Source organism: Orbicella faveolata, unplaced genomic scaffold, assembly GCF_042242905.1.
Source record: "Orbicella faveolata isolate gen_17 unplaced genomic scaffold, um_ofav_v1 contig_27, whole genome shotgun sequence".
Taxonomy (NCBI): Eukaryota; Metazoa; Cnidaria; class Anthozoa; order Scleractinia; family Merulinidae; genus Orbicella; species Orbicella faveolata.
In genome coordinates, this window is record NW_028301555.1 from 7,973,318 (window position 1) to 8,001,107 (window position 27,790).

The 27,790-nt window shown below is 37.1% G+C and overlaps 2 protein-coding genes across 2 annotated transcripts; one reads left to right on the forward strand and one right to left on the reverse strand.

The window, feature by feature from the left end:
- The first annotated feature begins 3,776 nt into the window (after positions 1-3,776).
- Positions 3,777-24,793, forward strand: LOC110067324 (alpha-catulin-like). The gene is made up of 18 exons (XM_089296664.1): positions 3,777-3,980; positions 4,179-4,547; positions 6,848-6,967; positions 8,210-8,299; positions 8,442-8,606; positions 9,120-9,329; positions 9,933-10,013; positions 10,637-10,795; positions 11,343-11,435; positions 11,771-11,921; positions 19,002-19,063; positions 19,877-19,957; positions 20,464-20,612; positions 20,962-21,010; positions 21,428-21,484; positions 21,591-21,713; positions 22,087-22,170; positions 22,372-24,793. Exons 1-18 carry the CDS (start codon positions 3,903-3,905, stop codon positions 22,555-22,557), a joined length of 2,307 nt encoding a protein of 768 aa, XP_089152790.1. The 5' UTR covers positions 3,777-3,902; the 3' UTR covers positions 22,558-24,793.
- Positions 23,985-27,709, reverse strand: LOC110067353 (piRNA biogenesis protein EXD1-like). The gene has a single exon (XM_089296666.1). It carries the CDS (start codon positions 26,749-26,751, stop codon positions 25,693-25,695), a length of 1,059 nt encoding a protein of 352 aa, XP_089152792.1. The 5' UTR covers positions 26,752-27,709; the 3' UTR covers positions 23,985-25,692.
- Between the last annotated feature and the right edge of the window lie 81 nt (positions 27,710-27,790).

Consider the following 27,790-nt stretch of genomic DNA (forward strand, 5'->3'; position numbering starts at 1 on the left):
TTCGCGCACGGAGTTCTCCGCAGTATCTGCCGGCTTTTTATCTGATAAGAGTAGATTTATCGCTGCACTTACTGTAGCGTCGAAAATCGAAAAGCTGACATTTCGAGCGTCAGCCGGCTTCATTGCACAGTGTGTATGTAGGAAGTGAGTTACATTAGTCTAGCAAGCTACAGCCGTAGATATGAAGGCGACATATGACCAAACAGGGACACACCCTCCAAATTTAAAAAATAAAAATAACAAATTATAACGAATTATATAAGCATAACTGAAGCCTCCTTCCCGCTGACCACTAAGATTGCAAAGTAGTTGGCATGCGTAAGTTTAAAAGAAAATGTGCGTTATATTTACTCAGCATATTCTTTATTTCCGCGGTTAGCCTGTGAACCGTGTAGGCCACAATTATGATATCTTTCTCCCCAGTCTGCGCTCGGCTAAGATATTTTTCGCCCGAAAAACGAGGCTTCCGGTTGGACAAAGATAAACAGACCACCGTGGCTGTTTTTAAGGGTTTTTATACTGTTTACGGTTTTGTTTTTGTTTTTGTTTCTTTTTTTTTTTTTTTTTTAAAAAAACATGGCCACAAACTGTGATGTATTATAGGCGGAATAGAACATATTTTTGGCCGGTCTGGAAGAGATAAAGGAGAGACCTCCTGCCGCCCTCTCCTTTTCTCTCCCGGATCCCGCTCGTCGCTGATCCCGCTTGTCGCGTCCCCTCTCGGACCGAGAGCCTGGAACAGGCTAGCGTCCGTCTGTACCGTCTGGACAGACTCTGAGGGAAGGAGAGGGAAGGTAACTCGAACGGGGGAACACAAGACTTTTCTTGGCGGGGCCCTCTTGGCGGAAAATTGGGCAGCCGCGTTTTTTTAGCGGGAAATAGCATGAAAATTCAAAATCTCACCATTTTGAAAGAGGGAGTTTCTTTTAGCGAAACGAGATTGTCCGTTAAAACAGAAGCACTCCATTTAAGAAAAGAAAACTCATTTCTATTCTGTAACACTGAACCGATGCCGTGAATCAGAGCAAGCGAAGGCTAAAGAGAGAAGGCGAAACATGAGCGAGGAACGACGCGAAGCGGAACTTGCCAGGAAATATAGACAATGGACCTGCCATAAGTCGTCCTTTGCTTTTTCATCTTCCTAGAGCGAAGCGAAAGTAAAAGTAAATAAGTAAGTAAGTAAGATCCTTTATTTAAACACGGATGAGAATAAAAAGCATTATATACTTGAGGGGTCGTATAGTACCTAAAATAAGCTTAATTTAAAACACAAAATCGGACATCTTCTATTGTAGCTCAATTCGCGAAAGAGTATTCTAAACGGCGAAACCAAAAGGCCAGGGAGGAACTAGTTCCTCGCGCTTAAATTTTGTTAGACTTTCTGAAAGTTAAGGCCTTTCCAATAACTCCTCCCTGGCCTGTTGGCTCCACTATTACCCTTTCGCGAAGAAGACGTCCGATTTTGTATCATGTAAGCTTAAATTATTTTAAATTACAAAAGTAAGCTTATATGTATTGTATTCTGTGGATCTGATTTTGCATTTGATATATCCACTACTCTTTATCTCACATATTGAATAATGGTCAATACTGTATCCTGACCGATAACGGGCATCTTTACGATCCGTTTCGGTTTGAGTCCAAATTTCCCGCCTGCGTTGGTATGGCGTTAGGTGTGTGGCGAGGAATTCAAAAAGCCTTGGTGTGTCTTCGGGGTGGAAGTGTTTCGGAATGCACCCTGGTCTCTGACGGTTGAAGAAACTTTCGTCGCGTTTTCTATAAAAATTATCAAGTTGCTTATCTTCAATAGGAGTTGTTAAGTCTTCCTGACTTAAAATCATGCTGCGAGACATTTAAAAATTTCATTGCTGTAATTTCGCTTTTCCCTAAACAATAACATTTGAGTTTCTTTGTCAAAGTTGTTGTAAGTTGAATATTGTAAACAAATATCTACATTTCTTGGCTTTATCTTAGCTTAGCTATTAGCTTAGCTCAGCTTAGCTATTTTATTTGTTAGTAATTTTTTATCACTGATGTAAATTTTTAATGTAAATTTTATTTTTAATAACATTTTTTACTGTAAAGCGCCATGAGCCATGGATATGGCGCTATACAAATCTATTATTATTATTATTATTATTATTATTATTATTATTATGATTAAACGAATTTTCTGTTGCATTTCTTGATTCGGCCATCCCTATTTGCTGATTTTATACTCAGATGCAGTGATAGGCAACTTGTATTTATGTAGATTCCTCGGGTTTCTTTTGTTGTTGCTGTTGAATTCATTCCGTTTGGTGAAAAACTTATTGATGAATTTCTTTATAGAAGGTTATTGTGTCGAGTAGATGGTCTATGGGAGCTCCGCTTTTTTAGGCTTGGCTATATCTCTGCTCGACTGCCCCTCCCTTACGACGCCATGGTATAGTTTTGGCGGGAAATAACACGATAAACGTGTTAAATATTTTATGATCTTGAATGAAAAATTACGAAATGTGATGCAGCAAGTTCGAAAATTCGGGAAATGTGAAGAATTTCAGGTCAACTATTTTGGGCGATCAAATTATTGCTAATCCGGTTCAAATTGCTAAAGCCTATTTTTAAGACAGAGAAAAACAGACAGAAAGATAGTAAAATACTGCAGCACTTTTCAGTTTATACATCCCAGATAGTACCAACAACAGGGAAATGTAACTGTGAAGTAAAACGGCGTAGAAATCTGTTTCAATGATAATTGTTCTCTTTAGAATCAGGCCGACCAATTTCCCAAAGGAACACGCCCTGGGTGTAGGTCACGCAAAACATAGCGTGCAAATTGGCCTCGTTTAACCTTGATGTTTTTGTGGGCTGGAAGTTTAAAAAGTGTCTATTTTCTTTCTGTTCATATTACTGTCAGGTAGTCAAGTTGATTACGCTTTGAAAAACGCAAATGCCATCTAATCGCTCCGAATCACCACAAAACTTTATCACCGTTTTTAGAAAGCATTCACGAGTCGAGTTAAGAAACATTTGTTGAGCCGGAAATACCGTTTTTCCTTAATGTGTTACAAGTTTCAAAGCTTTTAGAGCGAACAATGCAGTTTTATAAGAGGTTTTACTTTTTTAGAAGCGACCATTCTCTTTTTGGTTCTTGCCCATTCAGTCACCGCCTTCCGTCCTCTTGAATCACTTATTTTTTTCGATTAATTTTGTCCATGTCGCCACAATATGCTACTACAATTGCTGACCGTCTTTCAGGTTGTTTTTGACCTTGATATCGATAACCTAAAAATGTTCACGGTTAGAATATTAAATTCACTCCTTCAATCGAACAATATTAGAAGAGGGACTGATCATAACTGTGATCATAATCTCTTGTATTGGATTAAATTTTGTGGTTTTTATTCGATATAAAGTTGGGTTTGACACAATGATCAGTTCATTCTGCAAAGCTGAAACAAAGATCAAGAATTATTTAGCGAAACTCGACTAACCTCAGAAGAAAATTTAATGAATGCATGTTTGAAGAGGCTGAAACGTGCCTACGCGGAAGACAAGATCTAAAAGCTGAAGCATGCGGAATTACGAAAGCGGTGCAAATGTATCAAGAAATCAAAAAACCATGTGCTTATGAAAACAAGGATCTAAGATTCAATCCTAATACTCCAATTGACTTCAATTAAAAATTTGTCGCTGAATTTTATTTTGAGGAAGTTGGCGCCAAAAATATGCAAGTCCGTAAGCCATCGATAAGTGGGAGTTTAGGGGCAGTCATGCATGAATAATTGATTGACACGTCCTTATATTGCGAAAACCCATGTTGATCACCGCGATCGGAAGTGGATATGGCGGCGAGTTGAGTTGGTTCAAAAGTGTAACGAGCCTTTTCAGGCTTCTAGCAGCGCTTAATTCCCAGGAACATGGCCAAGTGGGATTCTAAAAACCTAGAAATTAGAAGCAAATCTGTCGAACAAACGCTGGTACCGCTTGTAACACAGGTAATTATTTTGTCGCTTTGTGACCCATAACGACTGCGAGACAGTGTTTAGCGGGAATATATCCTCTTTGCAAGAGAAAAACCCTACTTGTGTTTGATCGGTCCACTAGCTTTTCCTGATTTTAGCGTGGAGAAATTCCTGTGACTTTCTTGTCCGAATTGTGATTGACGATGTTTTGGTTATCTCTTAAATTTGCAGATAACCACGCTTGTTAACCACAAAGAGCAAGGACGCCGCTCCGAAAGGGCTCTGAAAGCAATTCAAGAAATTGGAAAAGTTGTAGCATATGCTGTCGAACGCTTTGTGAGTGTCGGCGAACAGATTGCACTGGAAAATGAAGACGTTGCAGATGAAATGCGCGAAGCTTGTGAAGAAGCAAAAAAGTCAGGACAAACAATTTTTAATCTTACAAGTTCTACTGGAGATTCTTTTGATGATGGCGTTCCGAACTCGACCGATAAAAGCGGAATGGTCCGAGCTGCACGATCACTGTTATCGGCTGTGACTCGGGTTTTGATTATTGCGGATTCCATTGTTGTGAAGAGACTTCTAACAGCAGTTAAAAAGGTAAAGAGTGTGTTATGTTTGTGTTTGAATAGCCAGGTTTTTGGGAGTTGTCTTGGTTGTGACGGGAAGGCCACGGTGATTAACTTGGGGATTATTTGTGCGAAGTTGTTTATTCTGTTCCTTAGTTCTTCTTTCACAAGTGTGCAAACTAGAAAATCTCACCGAAGAATAGTTGACTTCTTTTATTAGATAGGAATTGTTACTAATAAATCTATTGACGTGACGTGGTAGTTTAATTCCCATCTCTCAAGAATCTCGCAACCGCAAATTATGTTCTTCGATTCATTACCTAGAGCTTATTTCTTTTGAATGATTTTAACAATTTGATTACCTGCATTTCATTTGATTGTAGAACTTTTCGCCGCAAAGGTCACATAAATTGAATTAAGTCCGTTTTTTTCTAAGTGGAGAAGAAAGTGGAAGAGTAGTAAAGCCTGTAAATAAGTAATACCGTTAGTGACTTAAAATGTCCGTGAAAAAGGCGTTTGGTATGCGTTTGCATAAATGATTGGAACGTTTGGCGGTTCGGAAAGTATTCAAAGATCGATTGTGAAAGGTTTGATTACAACACCATTAAATGATTCTCAATTTCACACCTATAAACATTTCTTCGGCCTCTCTGGAGAATACTACTTACAGTTGTAACAACTCAAACCTCGACTTTTTGTCGAATATGTTATTATTGGATTACAGTGAAATTGCGCCAATTCCAAAACATCTTACGACCAAATTGAGAAGCATATCGTTGCCCTTTGAAATCCCGGCATTACGCAACTGTTTGCAAACATGTATGTGAAGAATAGCCATTGAAAAATCCCAAGTTTGTTTACTTTTATCCGATTGTAAAATAGCCCCCTCTTCAACTTGTAACTCAGAACTAACGAGATTATTTTGGAAATTTCCAAGAGCTGTCAATTGCAGAGGTCACAAATATGTGGTTCACGTTTTAGCGTTTCGAGATTTTTGATTGACCTTACAAAATGGTCGCTTTGTGTTGATGTAAATCTCAGAGCACTGTAATTCACACACTCTTCATTGTCTTGTGTGAGTCTTGTTTACGACTTACGTCCACCTTGTTTATCCAGTCCTGTTGTTCATGACAGTGTTGTGTTATATGGGTATCAATTCAGGTTGAGTTCAATGTTTTTGTTGTATATTTGTAAAAACTTGCAGGTGATCTGTGAATAAGTCACAATTTTTTCTAAGCTTACAAAAAATCCTCCGTATTAATTGTGTAAATGAGCCTTTAGATGGCTGGTTTTTCACTGAGGTAGAGAGAAGAAACAAAAGCTTTGCCCAAACTGAAATAAAAAGTTGAGGGGGATTCCCAGTGTAAAAGATGCTGGCATACATAATACTGATCAGTTTCTAATTTCTCCTTAATACCTGAAAGGGGGATGTAATTCCCATTCCATTTCCCAGCCTTTTTTGCGCAAATCCCAGACCTATTTCAATTTTTTCTCATTGTGATTCCCAGCACCAGTTTTCCACTGAAAAAATTGGCAAATCCAAGTTAACATTTTACCCCTTCAGGCCCCATACAAGAGCCTTGGCCAAACAGAATGACAGTACTAAGTAGTCAAAACCTCAAAATCATGCTTTTGTTTGGCCTGAAATTCTTGCACACTCTGATAGGTTCTCATCAGTTCTCAGCAACTCTGATTGAACGCAAACTTGCAAAACGTTTGCACAAATCAATAAGCATTTTTGTTGGTGTCCGGTATAATTTTTGTAAAGTCTTGTGCACTGCCATCTTTATTTGGCCATTCTTATTGGAATGTTTGTCAATAAGCGTTCCAACTCCATTGAACTCTCAGTGAGTCTCATTTTTGTTTATTCCTTGCTTGACAAGCAGGCATGATTGATAAGAATAGAGATAATCAATATTAATTAATTGATTCAATAATTTATTAATGAATGAATATCAACACTAAAATAGACATCACATTTCAACAACTGCATGTCATTATTATCAAAGTTATGTAAATTATGAAGTTGACAGATGATATATATACTCAGTATAAGACTTACATTGTAAGTGTGAAAATGTGAATGAATCTATACTTAAAGGATATTATGTCATGCAGGGCAAAGATACAAAATTTATATTTGAGTGGAACAAACAATATTTTATGATGATGGTTGTTGAAACATTACATCTTTTTTAGCATTGATATTCATTCTTAAATGTTTTCCTAAATTGTCTCTTATTAGAAATTTTATTTATTTTAAATTATATTAATTTGTAGTGAGCTTATGGATTGTTTATATGTGTATGTTTATTTCCTGCAAAATCTCAGGTGGATGATAGACTGAAGGAGCTTGAAGGTGTGAACACATTCACAGACTTTGTTCAGGCATTTAGCCAGTTTGGATCAGATATGGTAGAACTAGCACACTTGTCAGGGGATAGACAAAATGTAAGTGCTACACACGTTGGTCAACACATTTAGACATCTCCTCCTTAGAGCCTTTGTGAAAGGGGCAGTGGACTTATTGTGCACTGGACTCTGCAAATATTAGCAATCTGGATTAACGTCCTGGCCAGGGTTATTGTGTTGCGTTCTTAGGCAAAACAATTTACTCTCACAGCACCTCTAACCACCCAAGTGTATACAAGTGTATACTGGGGGTACCCTGCAATAGACTAACATTCTGTTACGAGTATCGTTGAAGAGCAGGGTTGTTTCCAGACAGAACTCAGGATCGCTGGTAACAGCAACAAACTAATTTATTTCCGTAAGGTAACTCCGCGAATTTACAGCACTAAGCTTCTTCAAATTTGAATCAATCTCCCTTACAGAAGAACCTCTCACTCTAATATACATGAGGCTTAAAGTTCTAGAAACTTCTATTTGGAACTAAATTAAGTAGTCTGAGACAGTTTCTAATCTGAGTAATGACATAAGGAACAGAATGTTCTGGAATGTTCTTATACAAGTCGGTAACGGCTGAATGACTTCCGGTTCTAGATTGTTCTAGAATTTGACTTAGACAATTTTTCGTAACACATTCTATCCAGGGAAGGACGGAGGGAGAGGTAGTTCTGTGGTCTGAAGATTTAGCTTGTGACAGGCCCTTTGCACGATCCGGTCACATGGTACAAAATCACACATGCTGGTGAGCAAGTTCCACAGTGGGACTTCCAAAACAAATGCAGGTCCAGGTGGATTGGTATGAGTGGCATTGTTTTGGAAGTCCCACTGTGCAACTTGCTCACCAGCAGGTGTGATTTTGTACCATGTGACCGGATCGTGCAAAGGGCCTATTGGTTATAACACAATAAACTTTCCAGACATATCTTTGGTGTTCGCGGTTTTGCAAATTTGATAGTAAATCTTTTCTGGATCCAGTGGGTAAGTAGTCCAATTTCAATATATTAAAATTCTAACTTGGTTCTGAGACTTAGAGGAATAAAACAAAAGACATTTATTTGATTATTCATCCCTCAATCTCTCTGTGTTTTCTTTTGTTTTATTCCCTTAAGTCCTGGAGCCAAGTAAAAATTTTAATGTATCGAATTCAGCCTACTATTTTCAAGATAGTGCACAAGATCTACGGCAAATTTTGCGCAAAAACTTTTCGAAACTCCCCTTGATGTCATTGATTTATTAGAACAGGTTTCCTCATGTTCTATTTTGTACTTGTTTCTGAACTACCAGGATTTAAAAGATGATATTTTAAAAGCTGAAATGGGGGCAGCAAGGTCAATCTTGGAAAAGTCCACAATGATGCTATTGACAACTTCGAAGGTAAATGTAAGATTGTAACATGAAAGATCTTGTTTAAGACAAGCTGACAACAGGATGAGGAAACATTTGCCTCAAGGTCATTTTGCATGCTGCTTCCCTCGGTCTCCTCGCTACTTTTGTAATGGTTAATTTCTTGTTACAGACTTGCCTGAGGCACCCAGATTCTAGATCTGCCAAGGGCAACAGAGAAGGTGTTTTCAAGAAAATGAGAGAAGCTATGGCAACAATAACGTCAGTAGTGCAAGATGACCACAAAGAGGAGATGGCAGAAAAAGGCTCCTTGGCCATGGATCTTGCAGAATTTGAAGTAAGTGTTTTTAATCCAACTCTTCTACAGGTAAAAACAACAGACTTTATGCACTATGCCCCAATGGCAGAGTTGGAGGAGACAGCTCACATGGCAGGAAGCGAAGTGCACTGCTCAAAATAGGGTCAGGTGGTGGGCACTAGTGGACAACCTTTGTTCCATAAGGAACAAAGAGGATTGAGTGAGTGAGTTAGTGATGCACTATGCCTGCAGAATAAAGCTACAACTTGGCTATCAATGCTGAGCTCTGTTTGCAAGGTAAAAATACACTGTAAACAATACTATGGGAAAAATTTCCCTTGAGAAACAAAGCCGCTTTAATTCCAGTGGTATGAAAAATCAAAATTGCAATCAAATCCAAGTCTGCCTCACAAAAGTGAGGGCAGAAAATCACCATTGACGCCTATGCATAATAGGATAATGATTTTTTAAGTTAAAATTTAATATTTAAGCTCCCTTTTGGATCAAACTAGACTTTAAACTTTCATTTGTATCTCCCATTGTTTTTCACAGACCACTTTAGAGGCATATAAGCAAAGCTCTCCTGATGACAGTGAATCCAAGATTAAATTTCAAAAGGCTTTTGCCAAGATCCTGGATGATGTACAATCTGTGATCGCCTCTCCTCATACAAGGAAAGAAAAAAGAGAAAAAATAGTTGCTCTGTGTGAAAATGCTCAGGACATTATGAAAGACATTTTAGAAAAGCACAAAAACAATGAGGTAATGGCAGTTCTCTATTTTCTCAACTCCTCAGTCTGAGAGGTTGTTCTGAGTACATTTGACAAATCAACCGTATTTTTCAGTGGTCCACACAGACACTGTTGAACCTGTCCTTGCAGTCACTTGCGCAGTATGGACACCTCTGTCATTACAGACAGTTAACTTGCTCATAGAGAAAACAGAATTAAGCCCTGGACTTGATATGCCCACATTAGAGACGTGTAACAGTATTTGTTATGTATAGAATGTATTTTAAAAAATTGATGTCAAAAATTGTTTAATTATTAGGGAAAGTGGAATGATTAGCAAAGCAAGTTGTTTCACTACTAATGATCCTTCAAGAGTTTTTCTGGCACTGTTTCCTAATAGGTTAAATGCATGTTTACTAACCCTTTGAAATGTGACAGAAGTTTCGCGAGTCCAGAGTATTTGTAAGGGCTAGTAAGATGTCCTTGTAATGGAACCACTGGTGATCTTCAAAATATTACTAACAGTTGCCACAATCTTCTTGTCTCATCCAGCTACTTGTATGTCACCCATTCATTAAGGTGCAAGCATTGCCCTCTAAAATATTGGTGACGTATGAGATGTTTTCTGTTCCAGAAAGAAGATGCAACCAGTATTGACACTTTAGATATGGCTGTGCAGAGGATTTGCAAAACCTCAAAAGATCTCAGACATGAGGTACATGGTTTCTCTTATTACTCTTTAGACAGGGGATTCTTCTTTCAAGATGGGTGCCTGCACGCTTCTAGTGTGTTTGGCAACAGTTTGGGGGCATTTGATAAATTTAACACTTAAATTGCCGGCCAGGGCTTTTTTTCCAGTTTAATTAAAAAGCTATCGATCTGTGTATTCCAAAAAATTGCATCAACAACCACTAAGGAAGTGATAGCTTTAACAGTAATTGTTAATGGTTTGAAAGGGGGGAACTAAGAAGTCCAAAAAGTCAAAACCTTCATATATATTAGGTATACCCCTAAACTAAGGCTCATTTTTAAAGCTCTGTATGAACAGGTTAATAACAAATACATTAGAAACTACATTGTTTTTCCAGAAAAAAGTTCCAAAACTTTCAAGGTTGGTGAACTACATGTATACCATGTATGGGGTGTGTCACAATTTTATGTTTCAATCAGTAGATCTACAAGATCAGTGCAAAAAATTCATCAAAATTGGTCAGATTTGAACCAAACAATGACGTCACGATCATGTCAGTGTTCTCCTATGGCAAAAGGGTTAAGGGATGGCTTTATTAAGTGGCTTCATAATCAAATCTGGAATCGCTTTTTTTTTTGTTCAAACAGGTCCACCAAGTAGCAACAGATCAAGTATTTGAGACATTTTCACATTTAGGCCACAAAAAATCTTTACCTGCTTTGAGAAATGCAGCAGCCTCTGGCAGTTCAGGTCAGCTTGAGAGTTTAGCAAACGTTTTCACCCAAGATGCAAAGCGGCTACAAGAAGTAAGTGATCACTAGCCTCTTGTTACTGGTATTAATGACCATTGATATCTCTCTTTATAAGGAGACTGTCTCTCTGGGGCAATTTCCTTTTCAAGGCAAATATACCTTTCTAAAGGCACATCCTTTCCCAAGCCAGACACTCAAGTCATCTCTCCAAGTCAGAGACCTTACTAAGGTCAGGGCTGTCATTAAGTTTTGATTCACACCCGTAACCAACTTCTTACTTTCTGGGTGAATTGTATGAACGGCAGGCAAGCTCTCCCGTAACATCAAGGGCTCATCAACCATACTCACCGTAACTCAGTCGTAACAAGTGTTACAGCCCTTATTGACAGCCCTGAAGGTGATCACTCTTCTACTTCGAATCCACGTCTCTTAGTTTTGAAATATGTGTAGTAGTTACATTAAGTTCCATGTGAACAGTAAATAATAAATTGTGCTGCTCTTTTTGTTAGTCAGAGCATTTATTTTTCCTATTGTAATGAATTGTGTTTAGAACGTTGTAACTGAAAACTGAATGGGTGATTATTCTTTTATTTGTTCCCAGGTGTCAAGAGTAACAAGAAACATGGCATCCAATAAGCCAGTTGCTATCACAGCAGAAAAAGTTGAAGAAAATATCAACACACTTTGTCCACAGGTTAGTGGTTTTGGTTCACTTATTAGATAAAGTTAATAATCACTTTTGGGCAGTGGATAGAGAGAGAACAGAGCTACAGTCACATAGCCATCTGCAAACATTACTTACCTATGATGCTAACTAAAACTTAGTAATTATGGCATCTACAATAAATTATAATAATTATTATTTACTATAAATGTTATAATTGCTAATACATATTATTATAATTAGGTAATAACAACCTATTTGGGAAAAGACATAGTACCCTAAGTGAGTTTATGCTGTAGAAATCTTCAACTTTCTTGCAAAAAGAAACTATGGAAGCCCTGTAAACGTTACCCTTCTCTTGGTAGGTAATACATGCTGCTAGAACGTTGGCAGCTCATCCTGTTAGCAAGATTGCACAAGAGAATATGGAAGTGTTTGTTGATGTTTGGGAAGCCCAGGTAGAAGAGCTTGGAAAGGTCCTGAGACTTATCACTGCTGGGGGAGACCCAAGTAAAAGTGAGTGTGCCAGAGAATGTATTCTTGATGTATTCTTGGTTATTTTTTGGTGAATTATAGAGATTCTGGGTTTTGTTTTTGGACTTATGGCATAATTCCAACCCCTCTGATCAACATCATTGCAACATGAAGGCAGAATCTAACCTCACATATAAATCTGATTGCCATTCCTTCAGGAAATCTTACCTGAAGGAGTCCTTGTGTATCATAATGCTTTCTTAACCCTTTGAAACAAGAACCCTGATTGAAAAACAGTCTTTAATGACCTAGCTTGAACAGGGCTACTTACAACTATAGAAGAAATAAATCAAATTTTTTTACTCAAGAATGTTAAAGTTATTTAATAGATCTGTTTTACTTTGATTGGTTTAAAAAACTTACCTGTAAATTAAAAGGAAAAAACTTATTAAATTAATTAATGTTTTTCAGTAGTTCATCTAGTGCCATCCAGTCCTTTTAAAGGCTTCTCTCGCTTACAGGATCACACTAGATGAACTACAGAGCCCTTGGTCAGGGTTGTCAAATGCAGCCAGTCTGCCGGCAAAAATGGCCATTTATTTATTATCTCAGCAGGCTGCTCTGCTGAGTGATTTTACTGATTCTTTTAAAAACAGTGAAAAATCAGCCACCATCTTCAAAGCTTTGTGACAACCTGCTTGGTTTAAACTATTTTCTTTGTTGGTGTTTCGGCACACTGCATCCAAACAAAGATTAGTCACATTGGTAATTAAAACGAGCAACTGTAGGCCTGTCTGTGAAGTTGTAAGCTAAAAGGGAATGAAAGACTCTGCTCTGAATTAAAGTACAATTTTTATGGTGTTCAAATGATGAAAACGTAGAAAATATAGTGCGGACTTTTGATCGTCATTTTCAACTACAGTACTGACAATAATATGGTTGAAGTAGCAGCTTACATATGATAACGACAAAGCAATGTTTTTATAGCCGTCACATTTACAACTTCTCTTTGATTAGTGTCTGTTCAATTGTAGCCATAATCGATTATAATGACAGCAGCTAACTACTGGCTGTTTAAAGTTAAAGAAAAGTAAAACTGGAATAATTTATTGTAACTGAAACATAAGCCTTACAATGTAGTCTATTATTTTATTTTTTTTTATATCAACCACTATTAAAAGGTAAGATAAAAAAGGCAATTTGGAATTGTCAACATTTTTGAATGAGAACTTGAATATTTTGTATTTCAATAATGAAAATGATTATTAAGTCATAATAAATTAAGTAATGATATTCTTACCGGTAAATTTATTTCTTGTATTTCATTGATTAACAGGGAGATCTTTTCGGATGGAAACTTCAGTTTGAAGCGCAGCATTTGGAAATCATGTAAAATGTATATAAACATAGGAAATAACTAATTTTTGAAATGATAAATGATTTTAAACTTTTGTAGTAAAAGTTTGTAAACAGTTTAAATTTTGTAGAATATTTAACAGGATTGTAAAATCAGTACAGTTTGTAAATAGTGAGGTAATTATTGTAAAGCAATTTTAATTTATCTTTCCGACAAGTGTTTACTGCCATCGTAATTCACCGTCTGAAAAAGGCTAAACTAACAATTTAAAAGTCTCACAACAGTAAAAACTCAGATAATTCTCTGTTGAACCTAACTAATCAAGATACTACAACATGTTCTTAAGAATAAATTATTACATACAAATTTACACCATTGCATAAGTGCAGTAAAAACCAGCTTGTAAGAACCTACATTTTTTGAAGTCTGCCAAAATATGTTGTTATTTTGACTTATTTTGGGGTAGTTATGGGCACATTAGGCTAAGTAGGTGCTACATTTGCTTGATCTTGCTTGGCTCAGCAAGTTCTTATATTTTTGGGAATTAAAATGGCAAATTTCTGCCAGCAGGTTCTTAATCCACTAGGTTCTTGCACGCAGGTTTTTTACTGTATTGCTGAATGTTTAAACAGGACATAATCCACTTTCCTCATCCAAATTATGGACAAAACACATTGTGTTGTTCCAGAAATAATCCATACACTCCCCCTGGTAGGATGTTTGGATTGAACACCCCTGACCCTCGCCCCCATTTACCCCTCCAGAAACTCCAGTTTGGCTTTGTACTTTCCTTTAAAAGTTTTGGCTTTTGAGATCCTTCACCCCCTCAGAAATGTTCACAATGAGCTTCCATATTTTCTGAACTGGATGCTATTAAAATATGGAAACACTTTTAAAGGATGTTAGTCATGAATGGTGTGCTAACTGATTGTTTTGTGACTTACAAAATTGTCCTTAAACTGAAGGAAACCTAAAATGAATAGTTTATTAAAGTGTGCAAAACATCTAATAGTTAATGATGAACTAAAAAGGTTAAGATTGGGTCGGAAGACTGAGATTGATTATGAACAGGAAATAAAAGGATTAGAAACTTATATGCTCAAGATATCAAATTAGCTCCTTTAAATTTTGACACTCTTTTGATATTTAAAAAGTTTTCTTTTGCTTTGACAGAAATATGTTCAATACATTTTGTAAACCTTGTTTAAACTTTTGATTTAGCCCTTGCCTTTACAAGTCAACAGTCTTGCAATATTTTTTAGATTCACTTAAACAAGCATTTTTGATACACCCTGGAAACATCTATAAGGAGAACAGACTACTATAAAAGTGACACCTTAGAGACAATTAAAACCAATACTATGTAAACTTAAAACTTAGTTCAAAATAAACTCAACAAACAGCTTTAGAATTGAAGTTTCTTGGATAACTGCAATAATTATTGTTTAGTTGTTAATTAATCTTCTTAATAATGAGACAAATTATTATTGTCATTTAAAAGCTGCACTTTCATGTGATTTATTGTTGCATTTACAAGCTAAAAATGTTATTCCCTGACTGATTACCACACATTTTTGTAATGTCAATGTTGAGAATTGATGTTACGTTAAGACAATATCCCCCAGTTGATTATTTTCTTTTAATTATTCTTGTCTGTTTCTGTGAAGAGAAATTACATTGTTTGCTTTAAGCCTGATCTGTTGTCATCCTCATTGAAGAAACTTGGGTCTGTTCATCTAGTTAGTGTTTCATTTTACTTTTGTATCCTCATAAACCACTTGGAAAAATTTATGCGACATCTGGAAATGATGTCAATTTGAACTTTTAGTCCTGGAGAATGCATTCTGTATGAAGAATGAACATGACCATGACACAAAACAATTCTCAAGTTGTACATAATCTTCCAGTGAAGTCATCATTTTGCGACAACATCAAGCAACAGCCAAGAGATTCTTCAAGGTCACTGTAAATCCTTCAGTAAGCGCCCCCTCTAGGCAGACTGATGTCATAGCAAGCTACAGTGTAGTTATCTTTCAGAGTGAAGGTGGCCATATTTGTCTACACTTAGTAAAAAAAAAATTTCAATATAACCCTTGAAATAAAAAAAAAAACTTTTGGCCTCTTGGTCATTCTATGGCCAGGATGGTGCGCCATAGAGGAAGGGCGCTTACTAGAGGTGGGTGCTTGCACAAGGAATTACGGTGAGTTATCATGTCTTTCTTTATTATGTACTAATTTCTAATCGGTAAAAGAATTCCGTCTTTCAAACTACATCTTTTAGAGTGGCGTTTATGATCATCTGTGCCCACCCTCCTGGATTATTTGTGAGTGTCTCTTGTACAGCTGACCAAATCTCCCAGACGATACATATGAAAGCACATATTGATTACATTTTTCAGACATATTTTGGCCGATTTTTTTGCCTTTTTTGGGGCGAGGGTGGGTTATTTGAGTAATTTTTGCCGTTTAATTGGTGGAGCTCTTCTAATTTAAACAACTTTTTTGGGTGTCAAAAAAGGCTCAATTGGCAATCTCCCGGATTTTGATATTTTTGGTTGGCATCTCTGTATGATTTGCTGGCAGAAGTAGTTGAAGACACCCTTCCCCCCCCCCCCCCTCCCCCCTTCCCTCAAAAGGGAACACTTTTACTCCTAATACTTACATGGCAGCTTCTTTGATGAAAGACACAATCCGTCTTCAAAAGTAAATGTGATAGAACTCAGAGACATGTCCGCAATATGGCTTGTCAAATTTCAAAATATATACAGTTGCACGTCTCTGTTTATTTGGGAAACTGAGAAATTAGGAATTAGAGTTGGATTAAAAGTTATTATCAGTAATACTGCACTTGTGATCATGCATTCTTTGTTAAAATAGCCCTTCTATCTTAATGTGCAACATAACCTTAACCTCCTATAAGTTCTATCTAAACATCTTTGATGATCCAGCCTTGTTAAACATGTAAATTAACCTTAAATTGTGTGTATCCTTGTAATGAAACTAAAACTGCAAAAAATTAACAATAAGAGCCTCTCAGCACCTCTTCGTTCTTAACCTTAACGTAATGTATGTCTCACTGAACTAACCACTGAACAAAATTAATGAATGTGTTCCTAAACTTCTAGCCACAACCTTTATCCTTGCACATAGCTCTGAGCACTTGCCCCACAGTGCATGACTACATGTATTTCTTTGTACATGTGTAATAAAGAGGTTTTAGATAAGATCAGAAGAAAATCTGGGTCCTGTAAAGGAACATCTTATGGTACACACTCAGCCCTTTTCTTGTGTAATTAAGATCCAAGATTCAACCTGGAAGATTGGCTTTGACATTGAAAATGTGAAACTGGGCGATGGATAATTTGAGTTGCTATACAGTTAGAAGTCACTGTAAAGCAATCAAATCAGTACAGATGTTTGTGCCAAATGATGAAATTTCTTGAGTTGGAAAAAACCCAGTTTAAAAAATGATCTGTGTGGCTATGTCAAAATTTGGTGCTCACATTCAGTGAAAAAATCCAGTAATTTCATTTGAAAGTTAAATTGATGCAACTATTTCTAGTATTCCTCTTTAAATGTTCAGAATGGAACATTCAAAATTTCCAGACCATTTGCTCATCTCTCCAGTTTCCATTCTCTAAAAGAGTATTACGAGTAAACAGTAACCAAAAACTGAATTATAAAACAGTAAGCCCTGTATCTGGCAGTTGGTTTGCTGACTTTGGTAAAACCCTTTCCATTACATGGCAATCATCCCAACCAGTTGCAACAAATAGTAAGCACCTAGGAATTTGAATCCTTGAAATCCTTAAACATTTTGATTGGTTATTGTCAGTTGTCCAGTTATAAACAAACCAAACAAAAATAAAAGTTGCTGAGTTATTTTAATGATTATACACTCCTTGTGAAGTCATCCTTTGTAATCATTAAGTTGTTTTGTTTACAGGGAGTCCTGGGAGCCGCCATAAGAGGAGTGCCTTCAATGCAGTTTATGCAACTCTTTGACAGCTGGTTACAAGGGTGGCCCCAAACTGTGGCTTCTTAACTATTAGGCATCATTTGTTGCAATTCGGTATTCACTGGAAGTCTGTTGTAATGCAAAGAAGAAAACACATATTTTGTTCAATACTGTAGTTTATAATATATTCACTATATTTCTGTTTGTATTATTAAGTTTAACAACTTTAAAAGGTTCTCACAAAAGACGTCATTTCTTTTGTTGTTATTGCTTGCCTGAGGTGCAAAGAAATGAAATTATTTTTAATTATCTGAAAAGTGGCAAAATGTGGACATTTTTTAAACCTACAAATGTTACAGCATTTTAAAATGACGAAAACTTAAAAAAAAACCTTTCTTCTCTTATTTTGTTTCTTTTTTTTAAAGCAGGAATGGGAAAGAAAGGAAATGTGTCTTGGGGTGGTTTGATTTTCATTTACTACAATCTTCTCTGAATTTTTAAATGACAAACAAATTAAACCAAAACTATGTTACATGAATTATTGATGCATCATAACTGAACTATGACCATATACCTTTAAAGGTTGGGCTGGAAGGATTCACTGACAGTGATTTTATAACTGCAATGGCCTTGTTCAGGGTTTCTTACATTCTAAAAACCCTAAAATATCTTTGTTTCTCCATTTTGTGCTGTGGGTCAAATCAAATAGTGGAAATAAAAGTTTTTATCATAACAGTAATCTATAACAGTAGATTGTTTTTAATGTACATGAAGGCGTTAGGTAATTATGTATCTTCAGCCGTAGTCATTAAAATTAATTTTGTATTGTAAGAGTAACAAAAGAGGGAAAGATGTCATTTTTGAGATGGTTTAGTGAATACAAAACTTGGGTACTATGTACTGTGAAAGGTATACATGTGTAAATGATATTAATGCAATGACAATCAATGTTTCCGTGATCTACGTACAGTAATTTGCAATAATTTTTGTACAAAATATCCAAGTCGACTATTCTTTAGTGTCTTTTGTAGTCTACAATTTTACAATATTAATATGAAGATTTCTGCTTCTCTTTTGATACCACCACACAAAATTAGTATTACCTGATTGGAATAACTTCTTGTTTTTGCCTATTAATATTAATATGAATAATATTATTTTAATTGAATAATTTTCTAGATAGACCTACAATAATTTTTAAGAGATCAACTTTGTAAAAGGTGCTATTGTAATTAATAATAGTTGTCTAAATAAATGCCAGAATTTAAAAACAGAATTTGTTTATATTTCTTTTTGCATACAGTTAAAAGACATTTAATATTTGATCCCCAGAATGCAGTTTTGTTTGTAAAAACTGATAAGTTTTTAATTTCAGTATTCAAAGTTTGTTTCAAGCCATGGTGTATAACTGTTGTTTTATCTGGGTCTGTTTTAGGTGTTTAAGTTCAATCAATTTAGGGTCTAAGAACATTAATGGAAGCTTACAGGATATTTTCTTAACATGCAGATATTACTTAATCAATGCATGCAGCTTCATTTTCTGTTATCGAACTTGTAACCTGCATATTTGCAAGAGTCATCAAGATCAATTTTCTTAACAACATCACCGCAGGGTCAAAAGCATGTGATAAGAATGAAAGCAGATGAGAGACTATTGAAAATCTATCACCAAATTCTTAGACCATACCTTGAACAAATGTTTCGTAATCAGTAAATTGAATTCAGAATTTATTAACAAAGAGTAAACTTTAGAAGTTGCAATGCCTGTTATAAAACATTTATGAAGAAGGTAACCTGTCCACTTCAGGCATTGTACCAGAAGAAGAAGCACAGAGGAAACCAAGTGAATCTCGTGTAGACCAAATTTTGGTAAGTTTTTTGTCATTCCTTCCTTACTGCAGTAGTATTCATCCCTGATAGAAAAATAATTAACTTGAAAGTAATTACCTTTTTGTTAAATCCAAGCACACATAGACAATGAGTGGGAGGCTCTCTGTGCCAAGAAACTACCAGGTTGGGTCCCTTATCAAGAGGCCTGTGCTCAAGTACTGGTCAGTGACTTTGAGTTTTGTTCTTGGGCAAGGCACTTTATTCACAGTTCCTCTCTCCATCTGCAAGTATTAGTGGGTGCAGGTAAAACTCAACTGTTGGGTTACCTGACAGAATGGCTGTGTGTGTAGGAGAGAGAGGGGAAGGAAGGCAACTCCTACTAGAACTAGAACATCTGGGCTGACAGTGCAAATTACCAGTTGCTTCATGGATTTATAACCAGAGTTCATCCTACTTCCTTTATAAAGGGGATTGAGTAAGGGAATGGAAATTAGTCACTTTCACTTTTCATCATAATCCCGTGCGGGTAATGGGCCAGAAATTCTTCACCATGCAACTCAGTCATGTGCAACCCTCACTGCCGGACTCCACAATGTTTTTTGTATGCAAATTAGTAAACAGGTAAATATTTCTTTCACGTCATCTTGTGTAATATGTCAAGAGGTTCCTTAGATATCCAATCCACTGGTCAATCTGTTCAAATGGAAACCACTATTCGGTCCTTGAAAGATGGCATTACAAAAGGTTCAGATATTGTACTAAAGATAGGAAAGAAACAAACAAACACCCTTTGAGCTTGACCTGAGATTTCTAACTGTTATGTTAATTTATACTCTGCTATTGACATCACAGCAAAAATCTTCAAGTCGACGAAGTAGCTGTGCTTCTTCAGAAGACAATGAGAAACCTGAAAAAGCAGTAGTTGATTCTCAGGTAGGGTAACTTGCAGAATCAAGCGTCAAAAAAGGCAGAAAAATGTGGAACATAATTTTGTTATGTTTGCTGTGTGTGTATGCAGGTGTGCTTATGTTTGGTTGGGGGTGGTAGGTGGGGGTTGTGGATGTTATCACACAGTTATTGGCTAGAATATTAGGCTGCAATGCATGCAAAGGGGTCTTTCAGCTACATATAGTAACCTGTACACACAGTATGTCTACGATACTAGGTAATATTGATAAATATTTCAGTTAAATTTATTTGTGATAAAGAAATGAATATTATTTTCTGTGCTCTTTGTTGGAAAGGATAGAAAAGCAATCTATTAAGTATGGTTGAGGACTTTGTGAAAGTCACATGATACAATGTCCCTTGTCAATATAAGAATTACAATTTTGTCCATTAACACCGGATGTAACTGGCTTTGATATTTGGTAATGTTGTGTACCTGATGAAGAACAGTAAAATAGTTAGTAATACATGATTGCAAATATCAAACACAGGAACAAGAAAAGCTTGGCAAGCTGATCACAAATGTGAACCTGATGACCTCACAGCTTGAGCTCCATTACTTTGAAGACACAGATAATGATATTGTAATTAGAGCAAGAGAAATGTCCGAGATGGTCAGTGAAATGTATCTCTTTACACGGTATGTGATTTGTTTCACTGTGTTCAATAATTTTTAATAATTACTCTCCCGTTATTTTAAGTTCTTTGCCTTCAGTGTTATTTTAGTTTTACTATGAACTTCCCCAAAGTAGGTGTCAGTGTTACAAATGGACACCTCTCTATAGTGGGTACAACTGAATAGCTTGTCTAGCCGAGTTTGACTCAACCTTTAGTTGGGCATAACCTCTCCAAACAAACAGTAATGTTTAAGAGCTTTTCTTGACACTGTTCAGCTTAGGGAGATATGTATACTCTGTCTTTGTAGTAATTATTATAATGTTTATTAAGGCCATTAATCTCTTTACATGTCAAATAATCTTAACCCACAGGGGAGAAGGATCTCTTCAAACCACAGAGGATTTATTTGAAGCTTCCCAAGTGAGTAAAACATAACAGGAATTCTTATTTATTTTAACTTCTGGAGATCTTTGGTGAAACCTGGTAATTGACTAAAAACACATTAAAATTAGGACAGTCAAAGACAGTTGGTCCTTTAATCATGCAATTTTTTGATGCCGATTGTGTTGTGACCTAATAGGGTCATTAGTTCAATATAAAGTTGTGGGACTTTTCCAAACAAAACTGGCTTTGCACGTGTTAAAAAATTTAGATTTTGTTGAGATTTTAATATAGTTCTAAACAAATGATAAAAACGTGTTAGGAAATATATTTCAAATTTATAACATGCATTTAGCTGTTCTATTTCTTGAATAAATAGTGCCAGTGAAAATGTGTATTTAACATGTTTTAAACACAGACATCTTGTAATAACACCATTAAAATACCATGTTGCAGAATTTTGCAGATGCAGGCAACGCACTGTATAGAGTTGCAAGAAAATATGCCTCAAAGGTGACACTCAATAAAAAGTTATTGTTTTAACACAAATATATCTAATCCCTTTCTCAATTTTAAGTTATCCATCCGTTTGAACCAGTATTTTTGCTCTGTTGGACAGGCAGAAGAAAATCCCATGAAAAAAGAGCTGTTAAGATGCGTAGACAAAATCCCAGCATATTGTCATCAACTCATGTTTACAAGCAGATCATTAGCAGTTGGACAATCAGCTTGTTGTAGAAAGGTGAGTGATGTCAAATCAGTAAATTGAAAAAAAGATTTCCAACTCCTAGCATCATTTTTTTTTTCTTCACTTTACCCGAAAAGTAATGTTGCAACCAAGCATAGAGACAGTAGGAAACTAATACAGAGGAGCTGAGGGCAGTGGGGGGGTGGGTGGGAGGGGCATATGAAGGCAGGAAAAGAGAGGCTGGGGACAACTGTGGTGGAACTTCTCTTTGGTTTGGCCTATTAAGCTCTGTAATATCTCATTCAGTTGCTTGATTGGGATACAAATTCTTCACTTAAGTCATTGTAACAATTAAACTAGGAATTGTCAGTTTCAATGAACATTTGTGTGAAATTTTTTCTGGTTTAAACAAATCTTTCTCTTGCAGGTATGGGGAGTGATGCATTTAACAAAAAACATAATAAAAATTGTGGCAAGAGTTGTCAACAGCTGCTACCTGCTGGCTGAAAGGGTAAGAGTAACAAGTCTCTTAAGAATATTGCACTCACTCAGAATGCCTGTTTTGCTCATAGTACTGGTAACTCCAATTTTGCAACCCTAGCTAAGATTTTTGTTCTTATTGAAAGTGATTAAGTTTTTATTTCTTGCAGATTCTATGTGTCAATTATAATGATGTATTATCCAATTGTATTTTTTTTTTTTTTTTTTCTAGCATTCTCCACTTAAGTTACCTCCAGACCAAAGATTATGGAAGATAGATGAGGGTATTTTCTCAGAGGAGTCCTCTGTAGCTACAATTTCAAGACGGTCATCACTACAGAGCCTGGAGAACAATGAGTATGAACCAAAAACCACTATAGACCATTCAGATGGAAATGTGTACAAAACAGAACTGTAACATTTATTAGCTTTACATGTTGTACAGTAAAGATGGCAAGAATTGACATTTTTGTCATTAATCCAGGATTTCCAACTGTCAATATCAATCGTAGATAGCACTCCAAGTAATCCTATCATTACGTGAGCTTTTCACCATCAGAATACATGTATATTAAGTCATTTAGCAACTATTCTGCCAGGAACATTCAATTCTCAGTGAGTCAATTCCGACCTAAACAAGTCGTTGTACCACCGCAACTGTGTATTAGAATGCCAACACAAAACAGATGTCAAATTAGTCTAATTACTTTAGTACACACTCTAAAGGATTACAGCACGAAACCTACAATTACTTGTATTTTAAGCCCAAAGTGAGGAATAAGTTTCAGTTTCGAGAGCAGTGCAGACACAATTTTGTCCATCAGCGAACAGAGAATGATGAGAGAACCAATCAGATTCATGGATTTCTTATAGAGCGCAGCTGAGTGGCAACTACTATCCACAAAATAGTGCTACTCTGAAAACAGTCACCCCAACATGGCACTTTGTGGACAAAACCACAGGTTGGTCAACTCTGACAGTAAGAGATAGGCATATCCTTCTGTTATGGTGTTATCTCAAATTGGATAAAAGTGAAGTGTGATTACCAATGTAATGAAAAAGCATGCATTAGCTTGTATGCATGGTTATACACATGCTCCTTTCTGGAGAAACAATTGAAATGCAACTTCCCACAATTTTTTCCATATTCTGTTTCATAATATTAAAAAAATGTTAAATTAATATATCTGTTGTTTAGAAAATGATAAAGTAGGTATATAAATTATTAAACTTTTGCCTTGTGTTCCCACATCAAATTTTTTTGTTTGTTTATAGTATTTAGAGGTGGCAAATGGTAAGATAAAATCATGGGTCTTGGAAACTTTTGATCTGATCTGGAAATTTTACTTGCCTTTGTGCCGAGTCACAAAGTCTTGTTTTTGGTGTGTTTCTTTCTGTTTCAGAGCCTAAAGCCCAGTCCTCACTTGCAACGCAAGCATAAGTGTAAACATAAGAAACTTATACACTAGTGGGGACAGCCGTGACATAAGCATAGGCATATAAGCATTCTTCTTATGCTTATGTTTATGTAACTGTTATGTTTAGTGAGGACCTGGTTAGCATAAGCATAAAGTGTTCGCTGATTGGCTGAAAGTCTTTTGCTTATGCTTATGCCAACTTGTTCCCACTGGACACATTAGTGACCAAAACATGAGCGTAACAAGAACGCAAGGTTTTAATATTCTTATGCTTATGTTTATGTCGTGGCTGTCCTTACCAGCGCATAAGCGTCTTTTAAGCATGCTTATGCTTATGCTTGCATCGCTAGTGAAGACTGCACTTAAATATCCTAATTTCTCAGCCTTGGAGTAAGGGTCATGTCAAGGGTCATTAGCAAGTCTCATGTTTTACCATTTGTCATACCATCTTTTATTTTGATTTATTTCTGTACCTTAACAATCTCTACAAAGTTACTCTTGTGTGACATTAACTTAGTTAATGGAAAGAATGTATTCTCAGTATGTGGTATTATATTATAGAGGGGCCTGAAGAGGTAAAGTTGCTTACTTTTTTAACTAGGAAATTGGGATTTGGGTCACTGGGACTGAGAATCACTAACAAAATGGGACCGGGATTTGGGTAAAAGAAAGGTTGGGAAATGGGATTTTCACCCCCCCCCCCCCCCCCTCACAGGACCCTCATAATAATTATTATGTATAATACATATTGGTTTATATCTAAAGCTTGCAAGGAAATATTACAAGCAGCTATAAAGGAACAAGAGAAAATACAGAACTATACTTTTGCATCATTGTAGGTTAACAATGGTTCATTAGCTACAGGGGAGACCAGGTTGACAAAAAATATACAGCTTCTCTCACAATTATAATCAAGTAACTATTTTATTAGCTGCCTTTTTTAGCTGTTTTGATTTTAAAACTTGTACAGACCTATTTTGTAAACGAACAATTATTATTGTATATAGAAATGTTTTCAAAACCCAGTCATTTTTCCCCCGTCACAAGATGTATTTCACCAACCTGGTCAGCCCACAAAATCTGTTTGTTAGGTATAACATAGCATGGTGACGTTGTTAGTATACATCAACACATTGCAAATCGTGGTACCACTAAAAAACGTAACTGATATTTTAAGAAGTTCTTGTACAGTTGAAGGAATCACCAGTACCACCCAAATACAGTCATAAACTGCTATCAATTTGTTGTTTGATAATGTGGTTTGCACTCTGTTTAACTACATAGTGCCATTAATTAAAGAGGGCCTCCCACGGGGAAACTATATTGTCATTCAGAGCTAAATTTATCTTGAGTAAGCGGGCCTCATATTTCAGCTGAACGCTAACCCTGAGAGCTAAATATTGAATTTCTTCAGCTCTTCAATTATATAAACAACAGCCTCCATTTGGCGCAAAAATATGCTAGGATATTTGTCTGCGGACATTATCTGTTCCAAGAAGCGAACAGTTTTCCGAGAGCGTAGCATGAGCAAAACTTTGAGCTTCAAGGAACAGATAATGTGCAAGGACAATTATCCTGGCATATTTTTGCCCCAAATGCAGGCTAATGTGTTTATTGTTCTTCAAATATTTTTTGCAACGCGTGCAGTGTTTTAGTTGGGCAATATTTGGTCATGTGACGTGTTTAGACCAATCGCGTGCGAGCGAAAATATTTGATAGAACATGTATCTGTTTATGGGCTGATCAACACACCTGTAAAATAATATTGCCATTTCCTGTAAAGAAGTCCTCGCAGGGTTTGGACTGCTTGCTTGAACGGACTTCGGTGACAGCAATGAGTCATAATAGATGTAATAAGCTTGCATAAGTTAGGCTACTGATTACCAGGAAAAGACATAGCCCACTTACGTTTCTCTTACCTATCAACACTTTTTCTCGACGGTAACACTTATTTTACCATTGTGGTAAAAAGTGGCAAAAACGTACGATTGACATGCCTTTAAGTTACATGTAAACTTATGTTTGTCTCGCTGTAGTCCTTCTTTACTGAAGTATCAAAGTCCTTTGGAATTAGTTTCCATGCCATATTGATAGGATTTTGTGTTGGCACGTAGCCTACATGAGATTTTACCACATTAATCTGAACTGTGGAAATCTAAAGTTAAGTCATCCAAATGGAAATATTCTTCGCGGCCAGCCTGGCGTTGTTTCCACTGGTCTTCTCTGAGCTGGTGTACATCCTCCTGGCGCTTTATCTCCTTACACACCCTGCATTTCTGTTCTCTTTTTCTCAGCTGTGTTGCACTGAATTCTTTTCGTGGAAATCGCCGATGGCAGCGCGTACATTCAGTGTTAGCGGCAGGAAAATCTAGAGTTCCTTTATCAGGAATTATGTCAAGAGGTAGATACGCGTTCAATTCATAGTTGTCGAAAGACCGTTGTGTTTTGCCTCGATACAGATCAACATACTTCTCGGATGCAACTCGCAGACGAGCCTGTTCTCCACCATTGACATCCTTCATCTCGCTGTACAACCTGAACATCGCCACTGTATCCACAATACAGTACTGGATAAGATCATCCGTCAGGGGTCTCTTTGTCCACACTTCAACGTCTTCCTTTAACAGCTCCTTTCCCTTGTCGTTTATTTTGACTAACTTTTCATCCTGGAGGTACAACTCGATGCAACGACCAAAACCATATATCTTCTCCACTTCATCTGTTCTCTGGCTGCGGCGGTTGCGACGACCACCACGTTTGTTCGTGGTGCAACACCGCGGAGCATCAACTGTGGAATCGGCTGTGCGGTTTTCACGCCGATAGATGACTTCAAGCAGCTGAAGATCCAAGACTCCGCTTAGTTTGACCTCAAACTGATGCCAAAGCGCGTCGGAATCTTGTCGGCAATCAAAAGTCAACTTCTCACGAGATTTGTCTGCAAGGATTTCGCCAAGTCCACTGCTGAATACGACTTGTCCTAATTTCAGCACATCGAATATGTAGACTTCCTCCTCAGTTGCTACTATGATGATGGTAAGCGCTCCCTTCCTGCTAAGGGAAGCCCCCTCACAATCGACAGCTAAAAGGGTGTTCCGTTCCTCTATTTTCCGTTTGAGCTCACAGATAGCATCCTTTAGACCCGTTTCATCATCGACTAATCTGTAGTCACAATCATTTGCGTTTTCGCAAGCCATTTTGTTGTGAATTCACAATTTGTTGACGTTAGCACTCCGAGAATTTCGGTATCCACTTCCGCTTTCCCAGCTAACATACAGCGGGGCAACCTCGTTCCCAGGGTCTTCTCTCTTACTTTCTCGAGGGAGGAAGAGAGTGGACCCTGGGAACGAGGTTGACAGCGGGGAGGGGCTTAGACTCATTTATATGGTCTCGGTTACCTGACACAACCCTGCCCCCAAGTTACCCTAGCTGAGGTAACTTTCTTTGCAAAATTCAACCAGCCGTTTACTAGTCTCCTTCGCAGCCGTTATTAGCGTCGTCACGCAACGCAACGCGTGACGACCCTAATAACGGCTACGAAGGAGACTAGCCGTTTACAAGAGGATCGCGAACCCGTCTCGGGGGGCGAGACAACTCGGGTGGGCGAGTTGCCTCGCCTCGGCCGCTAGGGTAACCCTGGCAGACGAGACAACTTTTCTTCATATAAAGACCTTGGCTCCCCTAACCGAGACAATTCTCGGCAACCTCAAAGAAAGAGAGATATTTGCACATTTGATTATTCAACCAGGGTTATGAATAACCATGCGGGGTCAACCGTTTGACTCGGACAACAGTGACAACGTTTTCACATGTAAACACTCGATAAAGTTGCCTCAGGGGGAGGGTTGTCTCGGGTACCCGAGACCATATAACTGGGGCCTTAGGAGAATAAGGAGCCGAGTGTTTTCGTAGCCCCTCGAAACTTACTTTGTCTGTATAAACAAATGACGGGTAAAACGCAATTATTAGGAGGATAAATCACAGAAAATAATGCCAGGGATAAAACGTTCAACTCCCGTCAAGGGACGCGCTCCGCACTCCTTAGAGAAGCGGACAAGCCATTTCCAAATTGGTTTGCCTGTGTCAAATCGAGTCTCCGTGCGAAACCATTCATATGAAAATGTGTTACACCTACAGGTTTATTTTCACGCAAATCAAACTCATTTCTTACGACAGGTTTTGCACTAGGACTCGTTTTGAAACAGAGGCACAAGGTAACTCGAATACCAACCGCAG